The 27,989-nt window shown below is 37.9% G+C and overlaps 2 protein-coding genes across 2 annotated transcripts; one reads left to right on the forward strand and one right to left on the reverse strand.

Moving 5' to 3' along the window:
• The first annotated feature begins 15,632 nt into the window (after positions 1-15,632).
• On the forward strand, positions 15,633-20,429 carry LOC132051839 (uncharacterized). Its single transcript, XM_059443085.1, has 10 exons — positions 15,633-15,684; positions 15,723-15,893; positions 16,843-16,955; positions 18,361-18,533; positions 19,061-19,154; positions 19,383-19,491; positions 19,583-19,674; positions 19,804-19,889; positions 19,984-20,048; positions 20,131-20,429. Exons 1-10 carry the CDS (start codon positions 15,669-15,671, stop codon positions 20,238-20,240), a joined length of 1,029 nt encoding a protein of 342 aa, XP_059299068.1. The 5' UTR covers positions 15,633-15,668; the 3' UTR covers positions 20,241-20,429.
• A 1,741-nt stretch (positions 20,430-22,170) lies between these two features.
• LOC132051840 (E3 ubiquitin-protein ligase MIEL1) lies at positions 22,171-27,796 on the reverse strand. Its single transcript, XM_059443086.1, has 12 exons — positions 27,552-27,796; positions 26,659-26,746; positions 26,500-26,556; positions 26,145-26,177; positions 25,960-26,037; positions 25,770-25,813; positions 25,647-25,687; positions 24,187-24,269; positions 24,010-24,101; positions 23,840-23,909; positions 23,012-23,053; positions 22,171-22,736 (listed from the first exon to the last, which is right to left on the reverse strand). The coding sequence occupies exons 1-12, from the start codon at positions 27,599-27,601 to the stop codon at positions 22,611-22,613; spliced, it is 804 nt and encodes a 267-aa protein (XP_059299069.1). The 5' UTR covers positions 27,602-27,796; the 3' UTR covers positions 22,171-22,610.
• Positions 27,797-27,989: the final 193 nt, after the last annotated feature.

Genomic DNA, 27,989 nt, shown 5'->3' on the forward strand with positions numbered 1-27,989 from the left:
TCTCTTTGCTTCACCAAAAACTTGAGTGTTCCTCGTTAAAGGGTTGTAATATGCATCCGCTAAGAGTAAATAACACATCACATTTCGTTTGCATAACTTATGAACTGATATTAAGTTATATTTGAAATCTGGAACATGAAGGACATTTTTCAGAGTTATTTTAGGTAGAATAGAGACACTTCCTGCATGAGTCACAATGATCCTGAAAGAATTAGGCAAGGTGATGCTGATAGGAACAGGAAGAGGAGACAAAGACATAAAAGATTTAGAATCAAAACACATGTGCTCTGATGCACCTGAATCAATGATCAGTGCGTGTGTTAAAAGCCGATAAACAAGTGCTTGAATATTTTAGAATTGTACCAAAGAATTGCTCCGCATTGAAACCACCATTTGTCTTGTTTGAACTTCCCGCTTGTCCCATCTTTACTTCCTTAATAACTTGTTGCACCAATTTTTATATTGATGGCTTGCTCGTATGAAACATGGTTGTGTTGATTGGTTTGTATGGAGTATGGTTGTTCGATTGTCTTTACATGCTTCTACTCTTGTGTTGTTAGCAAACTCAAATTCTTCCTCAAAGAATTGCTCCATTTGCTTTCCTTGATAGGATTTGGTTTTGTAAACTCAAAGTCTTGGAAAACCATGAAGTCACACAACAATCAGATACATGACTTTGTTTTCCCACAATATGTGCGATCACATTTGGGTTGTATTTTGCCTTTCTAGGCTTGTATTTTGAAAATCATTCTTTGTTCCTCCGCGTGTTGTTTCCAAGTTTATGATGTCTTGATTTGGTGTTTTAAAAACCGGTTTCCATTCCTCGATAACCCTCCGCCTTGTGAAGTTACCATAAAAGAGGCATCTCGGTAGTATGATTAGAATTGGTATACATTTCTCTCGATTTTCATCTTGCAAAAGTAAAGAGTATGCAAGATCCATCCGGGTAAAGGGTTCATCATAAGAATGTTTCCTCTTGCTTGTTTAATCCCATCAAAAAGAGATCAACCTGCGTCTCTAAGGATTTCGTCGGGTTGGACTTACTTCACACACACGTACACGTGAGCAAGAAATAACAACATTCGGTCATCCAATTCATTCATAGTCTTTGAGCTTGGTAAAGTACCTAGCAATGTCACTATTTCCTTGAACCGGACTTGATAATTCCTTTTGTAAATGATATAGTTTAGGGATGATTTGCCAAATCTTTGTTCTAAGGTTTGTTACTAAGTTGTGTTTTTGTAGTTGTTACACTAGGCAATCTCTTTTGATAGTGAATTTGAGATCCAACAAATGACCATATCATTCGTCCATTGTTCGTATTCGTAGATTTCGGATGAGCTTCTGGCACCGCTAATGAAACCAAGTTTCCTTTTGGTCGATAGTGCAGTGGGAGTGATCTTCTCAACTTTGAGTATCCTCTACCATCAAACACATTGTTGACTAGAACCGTTCCGGGTGAATCGTTATTAAGATGATATGGGTGGAAATTTTTGTGGTCATAGGTGATTGCCTTGTCCACATAACTTTATTGTTGGTGTTGTATCGCCCCGTATTGATTTCATGAGATTGAAAGAAGATGATTTTGATGAAGGTTTGGATCGAGCTTTCACTTTGCTTTGATACCGTACCATTTTGGAAATTTTCTCGTATGTCTTTTATTGATCAGTATGTACCTCTCTTTATACACAAAACTATGCAACAGAATGTAACAGAAAGAAGAGGAAATTGTAACACCCCGTACCTTTAACTCGAACTTTGATCATGATCCTAGACTTAAAAAGGCAACGAACCCGAAAGATTCGACGCCCGTGTGCTATGTTACACGTGCGAGTCGCGTCCGTGTGCGCATGGCCGTGCAGAAGGCCAAAGAAAGACGTGGTCGTGCGCCACGTACGACACCATGTGCGATTCGCGTGGTACATGCGTCCCGTCGCATATGATGTCGCATCCAGTGACGGAGAGGTACCAAAGAAGGCGTGAAGGGTGTGCACCACTGCGACGATGCGGTGCAACATGCGACTCGCGTATTGCACATGCGACCCGTATGCGAATCGCGATATGGTGTCGTGGTATTCTCGTCCCAGAAGTTGTTTCTCGTTTTGGACATAATATAAATAGGTTTTTGGGGTCCGGGACTCATTATTCAGCGACTAAATCATTGGTATTCCTTGTGGAGCATGCAAGTGTTGATTAAACATCTCCAGGGATTTCTTTGCTTTTCGGTATCTCCTCCACCCAACATTTTGGTAAACCCTAACTAAACCCGCTCAAGATTCAAGAATCGAATTGGGAAATACTTTCAAAACGCAAGTCTCTAATTCAAGTGTTGAAGCAATTAAGGTATGTAGAACTTCCATCCACGTATTGGGAATCTGCGTTACGTTCTTCCCCATGTTTTGATATTCATGAAGCACAAACCCTAGGGCATTAAACCTAACATATTGGTAGCCCATATATTTATGTATTTATGTATATGAATTTTGTATCTATATTCGTTATTGTATTCCTAATCTTCCATTACGGTTATTAGGAACCACTTAGCTTAATCCACGAATCATGAATTCTTCCTCGTGCATTCTCGTTATGTTCGTAGGAAAGTTTATGATTTTATGTAGCAAGTTGCAAGCATGTTTTCAAGTCAAATTATATATCTATATATTTATGAACTATTGTTTTACTCACGAATCAAGAACATGTTTACAAGATTATGACAAGTTATCTCATGAAACCATATTGCAAGTTATTTCGTGAAATCATGATTACAAGTTATTACAAGCTCTTTTCACGAAAATCATGGGCTTCTAGAACTATATCATGTTCATGTTTTTGGGATTGCTTAGTTAGCAGAGAAGGCTCGGTATGCTTTGAAACTACGTTGCCGCCGTAGGATAAGGGTTGTCGACTAGCAGGCAACACCTTATGCGGTTTGGATCCTTACATGCTTATTTTCACGTAAATCTCATATCCCCCGGTGTGTGAGTGTTCTCCTGGTAGGGGCGCAAGTACTGCATCATGTTGTCGGTTACACTATAGCATTCCCCACGTTACAAGAAGTTTTATATTCATGTATTTTCATTGAATTCTTGTTTCGGACTTTACTGCGTTTCGTACTCATGTTCAAGTTACATTCATTTAGTTCATGTTACATACCTATGTATGCCATGTTCTTCATTTCGGCGGGTTTTACATACTAGTACTATTCACCGTGTACTAACGTCCCTTTTGCCGGGGCACTCGCACTTCACGGTGCGGATACCGACTTTGGGGAGCATACGCGCACGCGGGCGATGGGATCGCCTCGGTATCGCTTATTGGTGAGCCCCGCTCCTCCGGGGTTCGACGTGAGTCTTTATATTTAGTATGCAGTTTATGGTAGTCCAGGGCCATGTCCTGGTAGTTAGTATTCAGACATGTTTTAGAGGTTTCATAGACAGATGTTAGTTTCCAGAGTCAGTGGTGCATTCATGATTACAGACTATTATGTCTTCATAATATTTCATGCTATGAGATGGTTTCAAGATTTTATTCCGCAAATTATATTTCCATGATTTATTTAAATTGTCACATAGATATGTTGTTTGATGCCCATGTTGACAAGCAAGCTACGAGGTTCGCTCGGACACATGTAAGCAAGGCCCGAGTGCCGTGTTACGCCTGTGCCATGGTTGCGGGCGTGACAGAAACTTGGTATCGAGCCCCAGATTCCCGAGTCTTTAGGGGAGTTAAAACCGTGTCGATGTAGTCACTTTTATATGTGTAAGGGGCCCATACATATAAACGAAGGACCACGAACATCCAGTTGTCTCACTCTTTACGTAAGTATTTTCTAGATCGCAGTTAGAGCATTACTTTAGGATATTTTCCTGAATTCGTGCGTGTACGTATTTTCGAAAAATGCCTTACGAGAACGTACAAGTTAAAAAGAACACGGCCCGCCACCCGAGGGCTAGCGTGGAAGCAACTCGCGAAGAGGCCCCGTTCCGACTCGGACGAGCCAGCCTCCAACCGCCTCACAGTTACCCCTCTACCGATACGGATGGAGATGTGGAATGCTTCTCTCTGCTCTTCCGCGCGGTAGCACGGCTCGGTGCCCAACGTCGGAATCGGTCAAGTTCGAGGAGCGTAATAGTCTTCTAGGACCATGTTTCCTCGTAATGAATCCCCGATCTTCACGGGGACAAAGAAAGACGAAGACCCTCGGGACTACATAGATGCTCTTCGGTAACATCTTGAGTATGGCTATTAAAATCAAGTGTTTACTTTTGAGTTTATCACCAAGTAGAAGTATCATGCCTAACGCTGGTACGAACCTTGGGAATTATCCCGAGGTGAGGATGCACCCGTGCTACATGGGATGAGTTTGCAAGTGCATTCTTGGACCCTTCATGCCAAGAGAGGTCGTGAAGCTAAGGTTGGGTAAATTCTCGGTCAAACGAATGGCCCAGTCAGTTGAGGACTCTTGTTGGAGTTTGTCGGTCACGGCGAGCATGCTTCGGATATGGTACCGGATATGAGGCGAAGTGAGAAGGTTTGTTGGAGGACTTGATTCTCGTTTATGATGGGGCCGGCTTGTCTTTGCACGAGAATGGGGGAATGACCGTCTCAGATGGTTGCTTTCGTACGGAGACAACGAGGGAGACGAGAGGCTAAAGGAGGAGGAAGCCTTGCGAGAAAGAGAAAGAGACAAGGAGTTGACAAGAGGGTCAAGTCACCCAGACGGTTGGCGGGAACGGGAAATTCTTTAACAACGGAGTCGGCGGGACCGGCTCCGTCCACAAAGAAAGGCTCCGGTTTCCCGAGTTCGGGGAAAGATAGTCGGCGGTCGAAATTTCAGTCGTCGTGCCTCTGGGCTCGTGCCGGGTGGCTCGGAGTAGCTTACCCATCCGACTGTGCTAAGTGTGTGGGAGGTGCGTGGGAGCGCCGTCAGATCAAATATTTGCTATGGGTGTGGTCGCGCCGCCATATTCAAATGAGATTGCCTTCGGTCGGACAGCGCGGAGGTAATCGGACCCGGCCGATAAATTCGTCGGTTCCTCGTAATAATCAAACTCGGAAGGCGGGACGTGCACCGCTAGGATCCGGCATACAAGCGGTGGCCCAAACCGTTTGTATGCTTTGGTCCAAGCGTCGGACATACCGATGCTCGCACCGATGTTGTCACGGGTATACTCTACCGTTTTCGGTTCGATGCTCAGGTTTCTGCATGGACCTGATCCACCCTATCCTATGTCACCCTTATGTTGCGAGAAAATTTGGTATTGAACCCGAAAAAAGCTAAAAGAACCTTTGAAGTCATTAACTCCGGTTGTGAGTCCGTCCTTGCCCGACGTGTCTATAAGGGTTGTCAGTTAGAGTGCTCACCATCATGTTGATTCCACGGACTTATGTGAGTTAGAAATGGTAGATTTCGATGTAATCATGGGCATGATTTGGTTATATTCATGTTATGCGCGATTGATTGTAGAACCAAAAATGTAGAATTTCAATTTCACGAGCGCTTTAGAGTGGAAGGGTAATTCAAGAAGTCTAAGGGTAGGTTTGTCTCTTTACCTCAAGGCAAGAAAAATGGTGTCTAAGGGTTATATCTATCATCTCGTTCGGGTTGTGGATTCGGCTTCCCGCACCCCAACTCTTCGCCTCTCCGTTGCATGAGTTTTAAGTCTTTCCGAGATCTTCCGAATCCCTCCCGATAGAGAAATCGATTTTGCAATTGACCTACTCCTCGGTACGAAACCTATATCCATTCCACCTTATAGGATGGCTCAATTTCGAATTACGAGAGCTTAAGGCTCAACTCAAAGATCTTCTAGACAAGGGTTTATCCGACCCGGTGTTCTTCTCCACGGGGTGCCCTGCTCTTTGTGCGCAAGAAAGATGGTTAACTTGCGTATGGCACGACTATCGCTACCTCAATAAAGTCACAATCAAGAACAAATACCCTCTTCCACGAATAGATGACTTATTTGATCAGCTTCAGGGTGCCCAATGTTACTCCAAGGTAGATCTCCGGTCAGGTTACCATCAGCTCAAGGTTAGGGAACGAGACATTCCTAAAACGGCTTTTAGAACCAGATATGGTCATTTCGAATTCTGTGTTATGTCCTTCGGGTTGACCAATGCCCCAGCAGCATTTATGGACCTCATGAATAGAGTCTTCAAGCCATACCTCGACCTCTTTGTCATTGTCTTCATAGATTTATATCCTCATTTACTCAGGTAATTGGCCGAGCACGCGTAACACCTTCGTATAGTTCTTGATTCTCAAGGACCGCCAGTTGTATGCAAAATTCTCTAAGTGTGAATTTTGGCTCAAGTCGATAGCCTTCTTAGGTCATGTGATTTCAGTGAGGTGTTCAGTTGACTCTCGGAAGATTGAGGCCGTTAAGACTTGGCCTAGACCAATCGAGTTTCGGATATCCATGAGGTTTCTTGGGTCTAGCAAAGCTATTACCGACGTTTCGTCGAGGGGTTTTCATCTATTTCCAAAGACCATTGACCAAGTTGATGAAGAAGGAAGTTAAATTTCAGTGGTCAGATGCCTGTGAGCGCAGTTTCGAGGAATTGAAAACGAGATTAACCTCTGCGCCAGTTTTGACTCTACCAGAGGGAACCGAAGGGTTCGTGGTTTATTGTGATGCTTCAGGAGTTGGTCTCGGATGTGTCTTAATGCAACATGGTAAGGTTGTAGCTTATGCATCTCGTCAACCAAGGTTCACGAAAGAATTATCCGACTCATGACCTAGAGTTGGAAATGGCTGCGTTTTTGCACTTAAGATATGGCGTCATTATTTGTATGGAGTGCATGTTGATATTTTCACGGATCATAAAAGCCTCGCAGTATATCTTCAAGCAAAGGGCCGAATCTTAGGCAAGGAGATGGCTCGAATTGCTTAAGGATTACGATGTGGATATTCTTTACCATCAGGCAAAGCAAATGTTGTAGGGATGCTCTTAGTCGGCGTTCCATGGAAGTATAGCCACGTGGACGTAGATAAGAGAGTTATGACAAAGGAAGTTCATCGTTTAGCCAATCTTGGAGTTCGACTTTGGACTCGAGAGGATGGTGGTGTGGTTGTTGGATAGCTCTTTTCTCTTTAGTTGTTGAAGTCAAGGAGAAAGCCAGCTTAATGATCCCTACTTGCCGCACTCGAAAGAAGGGATTCCAAGCACAAGACGACGTTTTTGAACAAGGGGGAGATGATGGTACCCGAGGTACCGAGGTAGATTGTGTGTTCCGGATGTAGATGGGCTCGGAGAGAGAATCATGTCGAAGCTCGCAATTCGTGTATTCCATTCACCAGTGTTCTACTAAGATGTATCATGATCTTAAGGAGATTTATTGGTGGATCGATATGAAGAAGAATGTGGCAGACTTTGTAGCTAAGTGTCCGAATTGGCTGACAAGTGAAAGTGCGCCGAACACCGAGGCACAGTGGCTTGGCTCGCAATATCGATATTAAAATGCCGAAATGGGAAATGATCAATATGGACTTCGTGTCGGGTTTACCTCGTTAACCTAGGGAGACACGACTCTATTTGGGTGATCGTTGACAAGGCTTACTAAGTCGGCACACTTTTGCCGGTCAAGACCACGGGTAAGATTATGCCAAGCGCAGTATGTTAATGAGATTGTCGTGCATGGGACACCGGTGTCCATCATTTCGGATCGTGGTGCTCGATTTCACAGCCGAATTCGAAATCCTTCCTAAAGGATTGGGTACCAAGGTGAACCTTAGCACGCCTTTTCATCCGCAAACAGATGGACAGCGGAGCGTACTATTGATTTCGGGAAGACATGTTGAGAGCATGCGTCTTGGATTTCAAGGTAATCGGGATGACCGCCTCTCATCGAGTTTTCGTATAATAACGCCTATCATGCTAGTATTGGGATGGCACCGTTTGAAGCTCGTATGGGCGAAGGTGTAGATCACCAATTGGTTGGTTCGAAGTTGGTAGCTGCAGTTGCTAGGACCGGATTTGGTTTATCAAAGTATGGAGAAGGTCAAGTTAATTCGAGCGTTTGAAAACGGCTCGTAGTCGCTGTAAGTCTTACAATACGTGAGGCGAAGTGGACTTAGAATTTTCGGTTGATGATTGGGTGTTCTTAAAAGTCTCACCTATGAAGGGTGTTATGAGATTTGGCAAGAAAGGCAAACTCGGTCCCGTATATATTGGACCCACGAGTGCCAAGGGTTGGTCTAGTAGCTTATGAATTGGAGTTGCCACAAGATTTGATTGCCGTACATCCCGTATTCCATGTGTCCATGTTGAGGAAGTGTGTAGTGGACCCGTCGTTAGTTGTTCTTGTTGATACCATATCGTTAAGGATGGTTTTGACTTACGAGGAGATTCGCCGTATATTCTTGATCGTCGGATTCGCAAGTTGAGAACCAGAAGTAGCCTGTAAAAGTCCTGGATTGAGGAAGGTTGATAAGCTACATGGGAAGCCGAGGAGGATATGAATCAAAGTACCCATTTTTGTTTGATCAACAAGCGATAACTTCCAAGGTAACTTTCCATAGCCCATGTCATGTCATGTCATGTTTCTCATGTCGTATCGATTCAACGCCATGTTATGTGCCTCATGTTTGAGACCCATGTAATCCCGCATTCGCCCTCATGATCCATGACCATGTCCCCAAGTAATCATGTCAAGTTCTTGTATGGTATGTCGTTTCATTCGTATGTTCATGTATCCAAGCCTTATACCTACGGTCATATTCTTAATCAGACCCAACATTCGAGGCGAATGTTCCCCAAGGGAGGTATTGTAACACCCCCGTACCTTTAACTCGAACTTTGATCATGATCCTAGACTTAAAAGAAATGAACGATTTCCAGGCAAGATCTAGGACGCAATGTGCGATTCGCATGTTACACATGCGAGTCGCATACCGTGTCGCATCTGCTGACAGAGAAGGCCAAAAGAAGACGTGGGTTGTGCCACATGCGCGACACCATGCGCGATTCGCATGTGGTACTACGCGAGTCGCATATGATGTCGCATCCAGACAGAGGTACCAAAGAAGGCGTAAGGGTGTGCACCACGCATTTACGCGGTGCAACATGCGACTCGCATGTTACATGCGACACCATGTGCTAACCGAATACGGTGTCGTGTATTTCGTCTAGAAGTTGTTTCTCGTTTTTGGACATAATATAAATAGGTTTTCTAGGGCGGGGACTCATTATTCAGCAACTAAATCATTGGTATTCCTTGTGGAGCACACGCAAGTGTTGATTAAACATCTCACAGGGATTTCTTGCTTTTGGTATCTCCTCCACCCAACATTTTTGGTAAACCCTAACTAAACCCGTTCAAGATTCAAGAATCAAGAATTGGGGAAATACTTTCAAAACGCAAGTCTCTAATTCAAGTGTTGAAGCAATTAAGGTATGTAGAACTTCCATCCACATGGAATCTCACGTTCTTCCCCATGCTCCGTTTCTTGATATTCATGAAGCACAAACCTAAGGCATTAAACCCAACATATTGGTAGCCCATATTTATGTATTTATGTATATGAATTTTGTATCTATATTCGTTATTGTATTCCTAATCTTCCATTACGGTTATTAGGAACCCTAGCTTAATCCACGAATCATGAATTCTTCCTCATGCATTCTCATTATGTTCATAGGAAAGTTTATGATTTTATGTAGCAAGTTGCAAGCATGTTTTCAAGTCAAATTATATATCTATATATTTATGAACTATTGTTTCTACTCACGAATCAAGAACATGTTTACAAGATTATGACAAGTTATCTCATGAAACCATATTGCAAGTTATTTCGTGAAATCATGATTACAAGTTATTACAAGCTCTTTCACGAAAATCATGGGCTTCTTAGCCAACTATATCATGTTCATGTTTTTGGGATTGCTTAGTTAACCGAGAGAAGGCTCGTATAACCTCGAACTACGTTGCCACCGTAGGATAAGGGTTGTCGCAAGTAGGCAACACCTTCATTACGTTTGCCTGATCCTTACATGCTTATTTTCACGTAAATCTCATATCCCCGGAAAGGTGTGAGTGTTCTCTGGTAGGGCGCAAGTACCGTATCATGTTGTCGGTTACACTATAGCATTCCCACGTTACAAGAAGTTTTATATTCATGTATTTTCAATTATCTTGTTTTAACTTCTCACGTTTCATGCTCATGTTCAAGTTACATTCAGTTTCGTTCATGTTCTATACCTATGTATGCCATGTTCTTCATTTCGCCAGTTTTACATACTAGTACTATTCACCATGTACTAACGTCCCTTTTGCCGGGTCCTCGCACTTCACGGTGCAGATACCGACTTTCAGAGCATACGCTGCGCAAAGGATCACCTCGTCACGCTACCGCGAGCCCCCTCCTCCCGGGTTCAACATGGAGTCTTTATATTTAGTATGTTATGGTAGTCCTGGGGCCATGTCACAGGGTAGTTAGTATTCAGACATGTTTTAGAGGTTTCATAGACAAGATGTTAGTTTCCAGAGTCAGTGGTGCATTCATGATTACAGACTATTATGTCTTCATAATATTTCATGCTATGAGATGGTTTCAAGATTTTATTCCGCAAATTATATTTCCATGATTTATTTAAATTGCATCATATAGATTATATTGTTTGATGCCCATGTTGACAAGCAAGCCATGAGGTTCGCTCGGACACATGTAAGCAAGGCCCGAGTGCCGTGTTACGCCCAGGCCATGGTTCGGGGCGTGACAGAAATGGACAAAACTAATTACACCTGTCCTATTCTAATTTGTCCATTGTATAACAAATTTTATTCTCTCTCGTGTTGGTCACATGACCATATTTAAATCGCCATGATTCTAATCTAAGGGTGGAAGATTGATCTATCATGTGTGTGTGTTGTATGGGTGAGATTAATCCATTTTTGAGACATTCTACTTCAAAAACGTCACGTTTTCTTCTTTTCTCTCTCTCGTTTCTTCAATTCTCTCTCTCGTTTTCTTTGTAAACGTCACATTTGTTTTCTTCTTTTCTCTCTCTCGTTTCTTCAATTCTCTCTCTCGTTTTCTTTGTACATCATAGTTGTCTTCTTCTTTTCTCTCTCTCGTTTCTTCAATTCTCTCTCTCGTTTTCTTTGTGTTTCCATGGAGGGTACGTACGCTTGCGTTCATCTAAGCAAGAAATGGTTGGATCTTCAATAGTATGTGCCTTGCTTGGACATAGATGAATTTATTACTACCTTCTTAACGTAACAGGTATAATTAAATAAGATCCAGAGATAAGAAAGTTTGCTTTCGATCTTGTCCCTACATATATAGTGGAAGCAATTAAGGTACATCATATTCATGAATCATGATTTGCTTTCTAGAGTAGTGCCTTCCCAATTCTAGTTCAAAGAAATATGTCCATGTTTTAATCAGCTTTTGTTGATGAATCTTAACTTATTGTTGGTTGCTAATACACGCATTTATCTGTTTGGAAAGCCACCTGGTAATTGGAATTGGTGTAATTATTAGGGTAGTAAATACACAACCTTTGAAGATCCAACCATTTCTTGTAGATGCTAATGGAAACACAAAGCGAGAGATTTGAAGAAACGAGAGAGAGAAAAGAAGAAGTATGATGGAAAACGAGAGAGAGAATCGAAGAAACGGTAATTGAAGAAAGAGAGAGAGAGGAATTGGTGTAATTGGAAAATCCGTGTCTTCTTTATTGATCGGTATGTACCTCTCTTTATACACAAAACTATGTAGTAAATGGACAAAACTAATTAACTATTCTAATTTGTCCAGTATAACAAATTTTATTCACATGACCATATTTAAACGCCATGATTCTAATCTAAGGGTGGAAGATTGATCTATCATGTGTGTGTGTTGTATGGGTGAGATTAATCCACACAGCCGTACATTCTACTTCAAAAACGTCAAATACCGTTTCTTTTTCTCTCTCTCGAATTCTCTCTCTCGTTTTCTTTGTAAACGTCACGACCGTTTTCTTCTTTTCTCTCTCTCGTTTCTTCAATTCTCTCTCTCGTTTTCTTTGTGTTTTGGTGGTGCGTTCATCTAAGCAAGAAATGGTTGGATCTTCAATAAACCTAGTAATTACACAATATTGGAATTACAACGACCTGTTTATTTGTCATAACGTAATTACATTGTAATTACAAGCGTGTTGTTGGTTGCACAAGTGTAATTACACAGTTAGTTTAATTTAAAAATAAAATTTGATCGTAAAAAATTAAAATTAAAATTTAAAAATATGTTCCTTTATAAATGATAGTATTAAATTAGTTATTTAATAACACATTGTTTCTTGAAAATATATTAATTAATAATCATATATTTGTAACTAATATTGTAAAAAATAATTGATATCTATTTTTCAAATTAATAATATTTTAATTTTAATTAATGATAACTTGAAATCAGACTTTTTTTATTAGAACATCATGGATTGGATGTTAAACCAAAAAAAATAATATTTATAAATATAATGCCATAACATTATTCAAATGTTTAACAAAAAAAAAAAAAAATCTATCAATTGTAACTGGAAAAAACAGCATGTAATCTGAAATAACAAGTTAATAGTACTAGAGATGAATGCAGGATTTCAGGAGGATGAGTTCACCTTAGAAGTTTTTTTTAAAAAAAGATGCAAAACTGCATTTTAGCAGGATTCAATCCCACAACCTTAAGGGATTAAACCCAGCACTTAACCAGTGCTCCACTCAGTCTAGTTTGATCATGTGTTCCTTCAGTTAATATTAGATATATTTTAAGAATTATATACATAATATACCAAGTTTAGTCGAGTGACCATGTGTTCACGTGACCTATTTTTTACCCATGGATTCGCCCCTGAATAGTACTAAAGCAAATACATTAAAATCGAAATTATAACCTAAATTCAAAATCCAAAAGAAAAAGTTTTAACACAATACTCTTATGTCAAATTCCAACATTACATAAGTAAGTTCCAACGTAACTTAAGTAAATATAATTCAAAAGAAAGGGAAAATATAAGTCTATAACCTCATTCACAACGAAATTTTACTTTAATAAGATCGCTCATTATATGCCAAGTTTGTTAATGACTCATTCTTTCTAATATTAAGAAGTGTAATTTCAAAAATTAGAATAATAACATGGTTATGCTAAATGAATAAAATAATTAAAAAAATATGATCAATTACATGAAACTACAAGAAGTTAAGGTTGGGAATGAGAAGAAAGGAAATGAAAGATAAATAATATTAAATAAATATTTTTAAAATAAAAAATAATTAAAAAGTAAAAATTAAAAAAGATTAAAATAATAGAAATAAAAAATAGATTTAAAAGGAAATGAAATTAAAATAAAATAATAAAGAAAGAAACTAAAATGTAACCCTATAACTATAGGGTGTAATTACACCCAATTCTCAATCCCCCCTTAAAAATTGGAGAGTGTAATTACATCACCTCAATTGCACTCAATTCTCATCTAACTGTGTAATTACTTGATCAAACAATCAGGTCAAAATGTGTAATTAAACTCAATTACACCCAATTCCAATTTCTTGGTGGCTTTCCAAACAGGCCCTTAGTTGACAAATTTGAATGCACATCTGAATTTGAGAAAACTATAGTGCTACTACCATATGGAGCTAGAGTGAGGTGATCCAATCTTATGCTTGTTTTCCAAGGGATGAATTTAAATGATGGATTTGTGAGTTTTTCAGTATTATGATCCGATTAAACAACCATGATATCCATTCATCAAGTCTAACCGATTTATTGAAAATTGTAATGAAATTTCTCAAAAAGCCTAAACATACTCCAGCAACCTCTGGTCACAAAATCTATCACAAACCATGCCGATACAGCAACAAATGAATACTCCGTCAACACTATCTTGAAGTTTCATCTATTAAATTTGAAACTCTATAATAGTGATTATGTTTAAGGGCAACTTACACAAATGACTACACTTTGGGAATATATATTTTTAGGCATAGCTACACTTTTGTTAATTACATTTCGTAGCTACAGTAATGTGTATTCAAATTCGGTTGTATTCCAATTCAGTTGTATTTCGCTGTATTCAATTCGGATGTATTCAATTTAGTTGTATTCATTTTATAACAACTTTACACTGTATTCAACTTAATGTATTTAAATTCGGTTGTATTCAAACAACATAAATGCAAAAAAATACAGGGATATTCAACTGTATTCATTTGTATACAAAAAAAAAAATCTCCTTCAAAATACAAATGAAAAATACATAAAGAAACACTCCATTTTACACTAAAAAATAACTAATACACTTAAATACACTCATATTTAAAATACAAGAAAAAAATACACTCAGATTTGAGACACAAGAAAAAAATACATTCAGATTTGAGATACAAGAGAAAAAAATACACTCAGCTATGAGATACAAGAAATAAAATACACTCAGATCTTAAAATACATCCCCGGAGATTTTTCCATCGCCGGCAACGGCGCCGTCGTCCGGTAAGGATCTAACCAGAAACCATTTATTTCCATGTATTCAACACAAAAACAAATACATCTCAAGCAACAACAATGATAAATACTCAGACCTGAGCAAATACACTCAGATCCGGCAACGACGACGTCGTTCGAGTCATCCGCCGTCAACCATTTCTTTCCCACCACCGTCAACGGCGAAGTCCGCCACCGCGATCGATCTTGAGTCTTAAGAATTTCGGTTGCAGATCTGATAAATACACTCGATCGAAGACGCTGGAGAAGATGATCGGTGATGGCTCGCCGACGGAGAAGAGAGAGTGAAAAAGGAGAGTGAGTTGAGGGAGAAGAGAGAGAGGGTTGAGAGAAAAGATTGATACAATGCAATAAGAGGAGATGAGTTTGGAATTAATTACCTTGTGTAATTGAAATACAATATTTAGCTACTAGATGTAATTAAACTAAAGTGTAGTTACTAAATATAAATATCTCTTATATGTTTTCTACACTATGTAAAATTCCCTATTTTTATTTTAATTACTAATAAGTGACTAACCTATGCTATTACTGGAAAACTCATGTACTCTAATTCTGGCCCATGAAATCCAACAGGCTGAGGTGTAACATTCTAAACATTTTTTTGTGCGGATTTTCCTTCAAAGGGACTGGTCTTTAATTTTTGTCCCTCAAATTGGTGGTCTTTAATTTTTGACCTTCGGCTAATACCTCAAAGTTTTGGGTTCGAACCCTAACTCAGTAAAAAAAAAAATCTCAAGGCAGACTTTTGTAGCAAAATTAAGCCTATTCGAGCAAAAGTTAGGCCTTAAGGCAGAAGTTTGTAAAATTTCAACTCAGTAAAAAAAAAAAAAATTGCCTTAAGGCACAGTTTTGCCTCATGCCTGAAGGAAGGCAGAGTTTTACGAATCCAAACTCTATCTTGCTATTTTTTTTAAAAAAAAAAATTAACTGAGCGAGGGTTCAAACCCGAAACCAAGAGATTTTAAGCGAAGGACCAAAATTAAAGACCACCAATTTGAGGGCCAGAAATTAAAGACCAGTGCCTTTGAAGATCAATCGTGCAAATGATCCTATTCCAAATGGGTCTATCCAGCGAGGCCCAACTAAAAGCGGCCCAGTAAAAATAGCTGATTTCCCGTTTGAGTAGAGGCCAGCATCCACTCCACTCCCTTCATTATTATTATTATCCAACCAATGGGCACCATAACTACTAGTCTACTACTGCTGGTTTTGCTACTGCTGCTTTTGCTGCTGCTGCAACTACCACAATTGGAGTCTCCCACCACACTAATTTCCTCCCTTTCAATCTCTCAAAAACTTCACTTTCCTATCTGTCAATCCCTAATTTCTCTCACCTCAAGCATTCATCACCTACAATGTCCTCCAATTCTTGCCAAGTCAAAGCTTCATCTACCATTGGTACTCTCTCTCTCTCTCTCTCTCTCTCACACCCACACACACACACTGAATCACCTGTAATGATCACCTCCCCACGCAATTCTGGTTATGAATTACACTTTGGAACGAAAAATTAGCTGATCAAGCGTTGATTATTACTCTTTCTGTCCGAACTTGTGTAACACAGTTTCTTTTTTAGTCTATACAAAAAGAATGTCACATTTCTATACTCAGAAAGAATTTCATTTTAAAATTTTCTTTTATCTTACTTATAACCACACATATATGTAAGACTTATTTTCGATCATAAATTTTAAAAGTTTTTGACTTTCTTTCTTAAATTCCGTGCGTAGTCAAATTGTGTCACATAAATTGGGACGTAAGGAGTATTGAAAAGGACTAGCTTTTGCTTCTACTTTTCTTTTAACGAGAGCGATTGAGTTCATTTGCACAGTATCTATAGCTGATGTCACGGGGGGCTATTTCGATGTATACAGAAATTTCTAGCTACTGTTTAGTTGCGCGCTTATATTTGCTGCCATTGGACTGTCAAATTTCTTAGGATATATGTAAGAGTAGTTTCTTAGCAATCAGATATTTAAAAGGCGTTTAGCTAGTGCCTCGCCCAAGGGAATTTTAAAACATTTTTGTTAGCCATCATCACCGTCAACAACTACCATTGAGCGTCAACCAGATATTTACAGGGTGTTATGCTCGTTAATTAGGTCAAGTCTTATGGGTTTTTGAAAGTTATATATATATATATACTGAATTAGTTTTGTTGAGAGGAATTTATGTGATTGTGGAAAAATAAGTTGGCGATTTTAAGTATCCGATTGTAAGGAGTTATTCAAATGCTGATGACTTTTAGGAAGAATGTTTTATGCTTTACTCCTAAAATGTATGCATCTCTTACTAAATTTATCTTCTCTAGTTTCATTCCCGTTGTCTGATTTATTGTTTATTGAAGATGCTCCCAATGAAGAATTGGAGGCTTCGTCTAGGGGTAAAATTGGAGCGAACGACCTGCTGATTGTTGGACCTGGTGTTCTTGGTCGTCTAGTGGCTGAAAAATGGAGAGAGGTATTTCTTTTTAAAGAAGGACCATGAGTTTTTTCTGTCCCTAAAGCACATACTTAGTACACCAGTTCAAAAATAGCATGATTATAGCCAAACACTTCTTGTTTGTTAAGTTAGTGATACGATTCGACTTGGGAGAAACCAAAATCAAACCACAAACGCGGAAATTAAAGATAGTAAGAAATTTAGGGATGAGAATTGAAGAAAAGGGGATGAGAATAGAAGAAAGAAAGGATATAATCAACTATAATTGTGACGAATCAACATAGGACTTGATACCTACACCTATTAATCAACAATCTAAGATGAATACAATCCAAGGAAGGAGAGAAACTTGAACTCATAAATGAAAATCTAATCCAAGATTATCCAAGAGAGGTTCTAAGTTAAGAGATAAGGGAATCCACCCACTAATCCTAACACTAGTTAATCCTAGCTATACCTACTCTCCATACAAGGAGAACTACACTCAAAAGAGCTTCTTCAATCTCAATTCATCAAAAGTCCCCTAATGAAATGACAAGTATAGTATTTATACTAAGTAAGATAAGAGACTACTAAAGCTATTACAATAATACCTTTAATGAAATAAGGGCCTTGTTTGGTGGTCTTCTCGATGGATGAAGGCTTGGCTTTTAAGACTAGCCTCTTTGCATAACTAGCCACCACCTTCCAAGCTATCTCCCATAGCTTGATCACCTTCACATATGGGTCTTCAATGGCCTCCAAAGGCTTCATCTCTATCATCAACGAATGTGTAGTATGAAGATACACACTTGAGACCTCTTGAAGCACCCCAAATATGGTGGATGTGCTCCATGGAACGTCATTGGTTTGAGGCCGAGCTCCACCATGAGTCCTAGCTCTCATAATCACTCTCGAGCCATCCAGGGTCGTATCAGTTAGGGTGTGTTTGGTATGAAGGAAAATGTTTTCTCGGAGAGTAAGTGATTTTCTGGTGTTTGTTAAGTAAGCAGAAAATATTGTCTCAAAATCATTTAAATAAAATCTAGACAAACACTATGGAGGTGGGGCTAGGGGGTAGGAGTATGGGGGTGGTGGAGGTGGGGACTATGGGGGGTTTTTGGGTATGTTGGAGGATGGGGAAGAATGAATCACTTATGGAACTTTTTCCCTACTTCCACTAGGGAAGTCGTTTTCCTCATTTTTAAGGATATGTTTTCCTAGAAAATGTTTTTTGACAAAATTGAAAACTATTTTCTAGAAAATGTTTTCCTCCATACCAAACACACCAGTAATGTTTATTTTTTTTTAAATTAAATTGTAATTAGAGTATAAGACACTGGCTTATAAGTGTAACAGACTGGTGGATTTCTCATTTCTATGTTGCTTATCGAGTGTGCTTTGTGAATTAGAAGTTAAGTGTTGAGATTCTTTAATGTGGCAGGAATACCCAGGCTGTCAGATATATGGGCAGACAGTGACCACCGATCACCATGATGAATTGATTAAAATGGGAATTAATCCATCTTCCAAACAAACCAAGCTGACTTACAACTTCCCTTATGTTATATTCTGTGCTCCTCCATCCCAGACTGAAGACTACGCTGGTGACATTAGGTAAGGTTAATAATTCGTGCTAGACTTTCTTGTAAGAAATAGTAAAAAGGTGGATAGTTTCTATTGATGTTTCGTGACGGAGAACAGAAATCATAGTAATTCGTGGTTCACTAATGAGCAAACATGTGTGAGTTTCTGGTTTTTTGTTAAACGGAGATTTTATTTGGTGAACTATACCAACTAGTTGGGGTTAAGGCTTAGTTGTTATTAAGTTTTGTTGCATCTTCTAAATGTTAGGGATAAATGCCACTTTTATTAGATGGAATAATAAATATCTCTTTTGCAATAGATTTGTTCATCTTTATGAGTTACTCAGATTAGCTTTTAAGTTTGTTTCTGCTTAGTTGGCAAGTGATTTTTAACTGAGAATTAACTAAATATATTCCACATGTGACTGCTTCTCAGCTTTTTTGCTTCCTTCAGACTTGCTTAGGTGATGCTGATCAAGATGATCATATAATGATCAGTTTAACGTAAAAACTTAATGCCACCTGTAATTAAGTTTTCTTTTGCATGTGAATGAGCAGGGAGGCTGCACTAAGTTGGAATGGCGAAGGTTCCTTCCTATTTACTTCAAGCTCTGCACCATATGACTGCTTCGACAATGGAGCAATAAACGAGGTGTTAAATCTTATAAAAACATTATTCAAGTAACAGTTTCTTGTTCTGATTAATTAACTCAAGGTGGGATTCTATGTATTTAAAGTTAAAATACAGTGTTTTAATTGCCTTTTAAGAGGAACTGATACATTTTAATTGATGAAGTTTACAACTAAAAAGAATGAGTCAGGTGTTATTCCAGCGGTATTCCTTTTTTCAATTAAACACATTTTTTATGTCAATATATAGGATGGCCCCGTAGTTGCAATTGGAAGGAGTCCTAGAACCGATGTACTTCTCAAGGCAGAGAAAGTAGTGCTGGACTTTGATGGTTGTGTAGTTAGATTGGCTGGCCTTTATATATCCTTCATTACGCGCTTCAGTTGGCATCTTACTTTCTGTGGAGCTTTTAGATCTTTATTGTTTATGCACCTACCTTAACCATTAACACAAAGCAGATAGAGGTGCACATATATACTGGTTACATAAAGGGAGCTGTGATATTCGTCCCGACCACATCCTCAATCTTATTCATTATGAGGTGACTATGCATTTACGTTTTACATCATGTTTATTCTGGAAGTTGCACTTTTGTTGTCCTTTCATGCTTGTATTATTACGTAAATATATTGATATTGATATTGATATTTTGGCCTGTCTATTCGAACAGGATGCAGCTTCATTGTCAGTTACCATCTTGAAGAAGAGACTTCGTGGTCGGATCTTTTTGGGCTGTGACAACCACCCTGTATCCAGGTCATTCCATTTAAATACTCTTCATGTTTTGGGTGAAGTAATTAAAATATTCTGAATTTCTGATCCATGTTGTATTACCTTGTGCTCATTGCAGGCAGGAAGTGATGGACTTAGTCGATAAAAGTGGAAAGTTTGATAAGAAGTTTGAGGGTTTCACAGGTAACTGATTATATCCTTAGTCTTTATTCCTCGTATTTGCTCAAAGTGTCACGCGAAAGCGGTTGTGTGTAATTTCTTTCAGGAACTAGTGATCCATTAGGGAAGAAGTTAAACAACTCCAAGACTCGTGCTGAACTAGGATGGGAGCCCAAATATCCGAGCTTTGCTCAGTTCCTTGGAATTTCAGAGTAATTGCTGCTACATCTTTCACCTCTTCGAAATAATTGGAGTAATTAGGACGTCCATTTTCACAATTACTTTCTGATGCATCATTTGTTACCCGGCTTTCATTTTCACACTAAAACTACAGGTCATTTTTTGTGTATTTCGCTACAATCTATGACAAGTATAGTATATTTAGCACATTATGGGATTGGCATCTGTGTACAGCTGGAGAGGAGAACCCTGTCCTTGTCAATCATTCCTAAAATGCTTTTTTTTCTAAAATCTTGTGACTAATAAATCTTGAGACTTGAGAGATTTATCAGTGTACTACTTGGAAAATCAAAAAGGTTCGAAGTAATCTGGTTTCAGGTGCTGGTGCAATTAATGTATTCGAGAAAAATCAAAAGTCGAACCTAACAACTCAAGCAGTGTGTGCTTTGATTTAGTTCGAGTTGGTGTAAATTCAAAATTTAAAAACCAATGATATTTCATTTCGTTTAGATATTAAATAAAATAAAGTTGAACCGAAACCAAACAAAACCAAAATACAGATTTTATCCAATAATAAATAATTTATTATCAAAAAAATGTAAAGGGTGTAACTAAATGTCATGTGTTGTGCCTGAGGTCCTTTGAGGATCTTCCCGAATTGCATTCGATCTATGTTAGATTCTCCAAACAATGAAGGCAAACTGATCTACTATATGGTTTTACATGGACTTTTCTGGTTGTGTTAAGCTATTCTTGTTAGCAGATTGCAATCTCAAGTCTTGTTTTAAAGAAGTTTCTGCAATGATGTGCAAACAGATGGTCAGCTCTTTTTCCTAGTCTTATGAAAGGTGGAACCATTGCTGCTCCTAGTTGCTTGCTACTTGTTAATTAATTGCACGTAAGTTAGGGGGGGAATGAATTCGTAATGCGCTTTTATTCCCCCTATTTCACTAATCAAGTAGAAATAGTGTCTTATTGGTGAACAAGCGCACTTGATTATCTGCTATTAAAAAACATAAAGAAATTCATTAGAAACCTTTTGATGTACATTTAAAATGACATTCAGCAATGTGATGGCCACTACTTTTGAAGAAAGGAAAAAGCAGAGGAGCTAGAAGCCATAAAGGCATAAACGATTTCTTTTTAAAGGGTTTTTCTTTTCTCGCGCGCGGGGGCTGGGGTTATAAAAACCTACCCACAGGGTATTAATACCAAAGCAATAAATACATGACATGTGTTTGCACATACATTATTTTCATTTAGGCTTAATGCATAAGCGCCCCCTAAACTTGCCCTTCTTTTTTTTTTTGATTTTGACACCTCAAATAAGTGTTGTTCCTATTGAACCCCTGAACTTGGCTTCAAGTGTATCTATCAAACACAATCCGACTTACACAGCATATATGGTGAGTTAATTTTATTTTTCCACTCAAGTATGGTTGGCACAAGACCCAACAAATCCCAAAATTAAAACTTAAAATAACTGAAAATCAAAACATATTTTACAAAGAGAATTAAAAATTCACATATGAATACATCATCAGCATAGCATTATCTTTATCAACATAGTCAAATTTCATACATATATTAGCTTAACTTTCAAGGATAGATCATGTGAGATGCTATGTAAGTCGAATTGTGTTTGATAGACACATTTGAGGCCAAATTCAGCAACTCAATGGGAACAATACTTAGTTGAGGAGCTAAAGTGGAAAAAAGAGGCAAGTTTAGGGGGTTTGCATATGCATTAAGCCTTTCATTTAACCATGATTACTTAACATATATGTTCACCTCATTAAGTCACTTAGCCATGGTAATTTAATATGATTTGATGTAAACACCGGATGCAATAAGTATTTGCTGGTGATGTGGTGTATAAACTTAGCAAATCTGGTCTTTAATCATCTTGTGAAGCAAACATCAGCTGTAAGACAGTAATGCAAGATCATTAAGAGCCAGAAGCATGTGTACAGCGAAAAGGCTCCTTCATACATATTTACATTGATTATAAATCTTGTGTATGTTACAGCAGGTTAGACCCATCAGGGTTTGAAATGGTTACATGAATTTTAGTACCTTCATCCAATTCGGCAATTTTAACACAATAGTGCTAAAACATACTTTATTTTGATACATTAATTAAACATGTATGGTACATATAAGTCCAGTATCAATCAGTTGGTTTTCTACTCCACATCATTTGGAGAAAGAATAATGGACCCCAAGAATAATATTACAAATATATCCACAATGCAAATTGAGTTGTGATGCAATGGCGGCAAATCATGTAGAAAGCATAGGAAAGAATCAAATTGGTGAAGATCACACCATAAATCATCCTCTTGTTTCTCGCCCCTGGCACCAGGTTCGAGCGTGCAACAATCAGCTATTCCAGTAAGAAAATTGTTATTGAGGAAGAACTGGAGGTGCAATCATCCGGGTGTTGTATGATTCACAGTGTCGGCATTTCTGCCCGATAATGTGGAAGAATACTTCGGTTGTATCATTACAGTCATTACATAGAATCCAAACCTGCAAAGTGATCAAGTTAGATGGGTTAACCACAGTTAATGTAAGAAGCAAAGATGTGTGCCATGGATGACAAAGATTGAACCCTAAGGTGGTTCAGCATGGACTTCAATTATTTCTTCTATAAATATCGGAATCAGTAAAAAGTCTGTGTTTAAGCAAAACAGACTCATTAATGTGGAGAACCTTAAACACCCCATCCCTGGAGAGCCCTCTGAAATAGACTTCCAAAACAGTACAATGCCAAAAAAATGGTGTTAAGAAAAAAGTGTATGTACCTTCTTGTCTCTAAGATCTTCAGGCATGATTGTCTCTTCAATCTGAAACAGAAGATTTTGAAGTTGAGGCAGGTTATGAGTTCAACTGGGTTTCCAAAATTCTTGAAAACAAGTTAAAAATAAATTTCAAGCAAAAGTCCAATTAATTTAAAAGTTACCAATTTCCAGTATCCCCGTTTTAAAGTGAAACTGCAATGTAATGGAAACAGCATCTCTAGCTTGAGATGAAAATTTTTAAGCCAGTTCACAAGAACACAATATTCAACAGCGACCAACCAAAGTAACTACGAATGTCATAAGATAAAATGACAAGCAAAAAGATCACGTGGAAATGAGTATCATCCCCATAAGCATAAGTTCACCTTGGGAGATACAAGTAGAGTAAAAACATTCTGTTCCAGCACATACTTTGTTAACTGAAACTAGAAAAAAAAAAAAGTTTTGAAACACTTCCAAACATTTGTAAGCATGCTAAACCTGTTCTGAAGTGTGAGCCCTTTGAATTAAGAGAAAATTTTGAAATTTGCTTAGGAAGGGTAACCAACATTCCCTAAGCTTTTAAGCATGCACAGAATTTCTACAATAAGATTGCATCCTCGAGAACTTGAACCCAGATCAACCTCGTACAATTACAAAACTAATGCTCTACGTACTATATAAGTTTGATCCCTTAAGAAATAACAGCAATTTCTTTAGCAGGCTTGAAAGGTAATCAACCATGCACAAGTTTCTTAAGCGTGGAAAAATTTAGATGATAATATGCATTCTCTGGAAATTGGACTCAACCAACCTCCTAGAGTTATTATTGCACCAGTTCAAAAAACCTACCTCCTCATCCATTCTTCTCCAAGCTCTCGACATATCTATTATTGATCTGGAACATATGGGACAGCAGCATCTGAGTACCAGATAGAATGAAAGTCAGATAACATAAACTTTGCCCTTTTATGTAGTAAGAATCAAACAAACAGCATAAATAGATAACATTAAGTGATTACTTGTCACGCTCTATCATCTCATGGTAGCACTCAGTGTGCATCGTATGCCCACATTTCATTACTGTTGTGTCTTTAAGAGAATCAAAGAGATACTGCATTTCAAAAATTATCGTAGCATGAATGAAAAGAAGTGGTGGCAGGATCCACAGTGAAGGAACAACACTTAATATACAATACCTCATAACAAATGGGACAGTGATGCCGCATGGAGTTCTCCACACACAAGTGGTTATTACGTAAACTAACTGAATAGCAAGAGCCTACAGAATGAACAGCATAAGGTAAGAAACTTTAACATTTTCAGCAATGAAATGATAAAGATAGAAGAAGCCACAGCTTAATATGAATTTGTACCAAAAAGAAAAGAAAAGTAAAATTTGAGTATAGTTGGAAAATTTCCTAACTTAGCAAGAGTATGCCTGTCAACAAGGACAGTCCGGTCTGGGATGGGCCAAGGGGAAGAGGGATCTCGGGGTTGGGGTAGGGTGCCAGTCAAGGGCTGGGGGCAGGTTTTCGGAATTTTTGGTGAGACCACCCACCCCTTAAGAAAGTGGGGTTCAGTGGGCTGGTAACTGGTAAGTGGGCCTGACTATTGTTGTAAAACTTCTAATTTAAAATTCCAAAATTTAAACACAAAAAGTTAAAGAACTAAAAAATTAATCTCAAAGGCTAAAAGCTTTAAATTTTATCAAGTATAACTTTGAACTTTATATTTTCAATACAATTTATAAATTGCAAGTTTGTAAAAAGTAAAAAAGTCTAGTTAGGGGGCTGGTATGGAAGTGGGCCAGAACTGGTCTATAAGGGGGCCGGTCCAGCTATCCCCTCCTACACCCCTACCCCTTTCACCTAGGTGCAACACCCTTTGGTCTTAAGAGTGGGCCAGTCCGGCCCACTTGACAAGTACTCCATAAGTAAGAGAAACAAACTTGAAAAGCTTTAATCTTTTCTCCATCTTTAACTCTCTGCTTGCATTGTCCAACAAACTAATTAACTAGTGACATGAGAAAGCAGGGAGTCTATTCAACCAATCAAAGCACACTTAGACCGAGCTTCATAATGAGAACTCTAGGAAATACTGGGATAAAACTTCATTACTCGACACTTCGGACGGGAGACAAAGAAAGATATATATGACGGATGGACCATGCATGTAGCAATCGTGTCTACAACTAGTATAGAGTGAGAATATAAAATCTTAGCATTGACTCATCATTTTCCAGTACATATACAAAGTTCCATGCTTCTAATATACAAGCACATTCCCAAATCAAAAAACAGAATTGAAACATTAGAAGAACTATTTGAACCAAGGAATAGCAGCTATAGAGTAATATGCTCCCGTATCTGGTATTTCTTTACGACTACGATCTAAAAGGAGAAATCAATTCATATACTGCCCAAATGATTTTAGTCACTAGTAATCCTTTCTCTGGTCCCATAGAAGACGAGTCAATAGTTAGGAACGAATAGAAGAATACTGTAAGGGATGAGACCCAATAGAGTCCCGCAGTACAGAATCACCCATGTGTTCATAGTTTAACAAATAAAGAAAAAGTAAAGTAACATATCACAAACTTAAGAAAAAGAGAGCAGTTTCCTTGGAGCCTCAAATAATACAAAATTCTAATGCTCACCGCACTTCTTGCAGTGAAAAAAGTTCTGACGACCGCCAACTCTGCACAAAAGATAATATTATAATTAGCAGACCTCAGAAGCACCAAGTATTCTAGATAAAACTACCAATGCAAAGTGTATACCTGCAGATTCCACAATCATCACAATGAAACTGCTCTTTGTCTATCTGTAACAGTGGAATTTTAGAAATAAGAGCATTGATATAGGCAGTTAGTAAAAGTGTCCAAATACTAAAGAACAACGGACATTCAGCTTTTATGAGGCTTAAGGGTAATGAATGAATCTCATTCAGTAGAAGCACAGGATAATTACATCATCGTCATAGAATTTGCACACTTCACAGAAATATTCTCCCATATTTACACCACAATTTGTACAAACGCGAGCAACCTAAATTGAAATAGAGAAAGACATCAGTGAGAATCTATATCACCAAACAAGAAAAGAAAAAAAAAATCAACTTCAAAAAAGCTTTATTCAGATCAAGGGACACGTACTGGCTGTTCTGTATCACAAACTGAGCAAATGACCTGATATGCCAAAATAACACATACTTCATGTAAGAATTCTAAATCAATACTCCCTCAGTCCCAATTTATGTGGCACTTTTCACTTCCCAAGAGTTAACTTGGATTAGATCAACTTAATATTTTAAAATTAACATTTAGATATTCAAAACTATACAAAAAGTACTATAAGCTGCAATTTTTCTCATGTCATATGTTGAAAAAATAGTTTAATAATGATGATCAAAGTTTTACATAGTTTGAATCTGAAAAGCAAAAAGTGTCACATAAAACTGGGACTGAGGGAATAATATATAGACAGGAAGAATAAACCGCAAAACAGTACCTGCTTGACATCTTGTCGAACCAGTTCATGCCGATCAAAGATCTTGTGGAACAAGTTCTAATGAAATAAACACAGCACAAACTGTCATCAGATTGATAATACAGCAGTCACCAGTAAGTAAATTAAAGACGATAAAAGCGGATTCTCCAATAAAGTTACCGTTGCTTCATTGTGACAATGGCGACAATCATAGACTTCATTGCAGCAAGGTGCCCTGATCTTGCATCTTCTCCTATAGTGCTTGCATCTATCACATATCCACAAATCAATTAATCAGTACACCATGGTACTTTAAGACAAACACCGAAACACATAAAGATAAATACTCCCTCCGTTTTAATTTGTTCGTCTTAGTTTGACTGGATACGGAGTTTAACAAAGTAAAGAAAACTTTTAAACGTTGTGGTCTTAAACTAAAGATATGTGTAATGTACCAAGATGTTCTTAATCTTGTGGTCTTAAACATGACATGTAGGATATTGAAATTAAAGAGGAAAAGAGACATTTTTTTCTAAAACAACCTATAGAGAAAAATCAATATGAACAAGATGAGGATAATTCAAATCTCAATCAAACACTAAGAATGTTTTGAATCTTGAAGCTTATATAGAGATAATCCACATAATATAAAATCGAAGTTTCCCCACCAGCTAAATAAGGACATTTCATCATTTAGTTCAATAATCAAACAGTTATAGGCACATCTTAGCATTTCTCTGATGATACACATAATACAGCCTAAATCTGAAGTTATGAAAATATATATGTACATTAAAAATGCATCAATGTACTTTCTGTTTGTCGTACCCATAACCCATTTTGCCAAAATTTAGAGGAATATCCATATGAAGAAGATGAGAACAATTAAATTCCCAATCAGACACTAAGAATGTTACACATGAAATCAAAGTTAGCTAAATAAGGACATTTCATCATTTAGTTCACTAATCAAATAGTTAGAGAGACACATCCTAGCATTAATACAGACTAAATCTGAAGTTAAAAATATTTATATAGTAAAAATGCATAAATGTACATTATGTTTTACGTACCCATAACCCATTTTGCCAAAATCAAGGCGTTCATTGCATGAATTTTCCATTATTTTGCAGCGAAACTAAAGTAGACCCACCACCCCCGCTACCAAAAAGTAAAATGGTAATTAGCCGAGGGAGGAGGGCAGAGGAATAGGTGAGGGATAGATCAAAACCCAAAATTCAATCAAAGTGAAAATGGCATCTTATCAAGTGGACAAGGACATTTATATCCAGGTATTTAATTATTTGAGTGAGACTATCCCCTTAAGATATTGCAAATAATTATACCATATCATAAATGGAAAGAAGCAAATACTCCATCCGTTCCAATTTATGTAATGCAATTTGATTGGACATGAAGTTTAGATAATAAAAGAATACTTTGGAATTCTTATAATTTAAAACAACCTAAAGACTTGTTAAGGTAAAAGTAAAATTTAAAATTAAATTATT

Source organism: Lycium ferocissimum, chromosome 4, assembly GCF_029784015.1.
Source record: "Lycium ferocissimum isolate CSIRO_LF1 chromosome 4, AGI_CSIRO_Lferr_CH_V1, whole genome shotgun sequence".
NCBI classification, from domain to species: Eukaryota; Viridiplantae; Streptophyta; class Magnoliopsida; order Solanales; family Solanaceae; genus Lycium; species Lycium ferocissimum.

Bases quoted from the DNA above. Each gene is read 5' to 3' on its own strand.
- LOC132051839 (XM_059443085.1), top strand. The intron at 16,956-18,360 runs GTATTTCTTTTT...TTAATGTGGCAG, and splicing joins TGGCTGAAAAATGGAGAGAG to GAATACCCAGGCTGTCAGAT. The intron at 20,049-20,130 runs GTAACTGATTAT...AATTTCTTTCAG, and splicing joins GAAGTTTGAGGGTTTCACAG to GAACTAGTGATCCATTAGGG.
- LOC132051840 (XM_059443086.1), bottom strand. From the start codon at position 27,601: ATGGAAAATTCATGCAATGAACGCCTTGATTTTGGCAAAATGGGTTAT. The intron at 23,910-24,009 runs GTAATCACTTAA...TCTGGTACTCAG, and splicing joins GAGATGATAGAGCGTGACAA to ATGCTGCTGTCCCATATGTT. The intron at 22,737-23,011 runs GTACATACACTT...ATCACTTTGCAG, and splicing joins AAGATCTTAGAGACAAGAAG to GTTTGGATTCTATGTAATGA.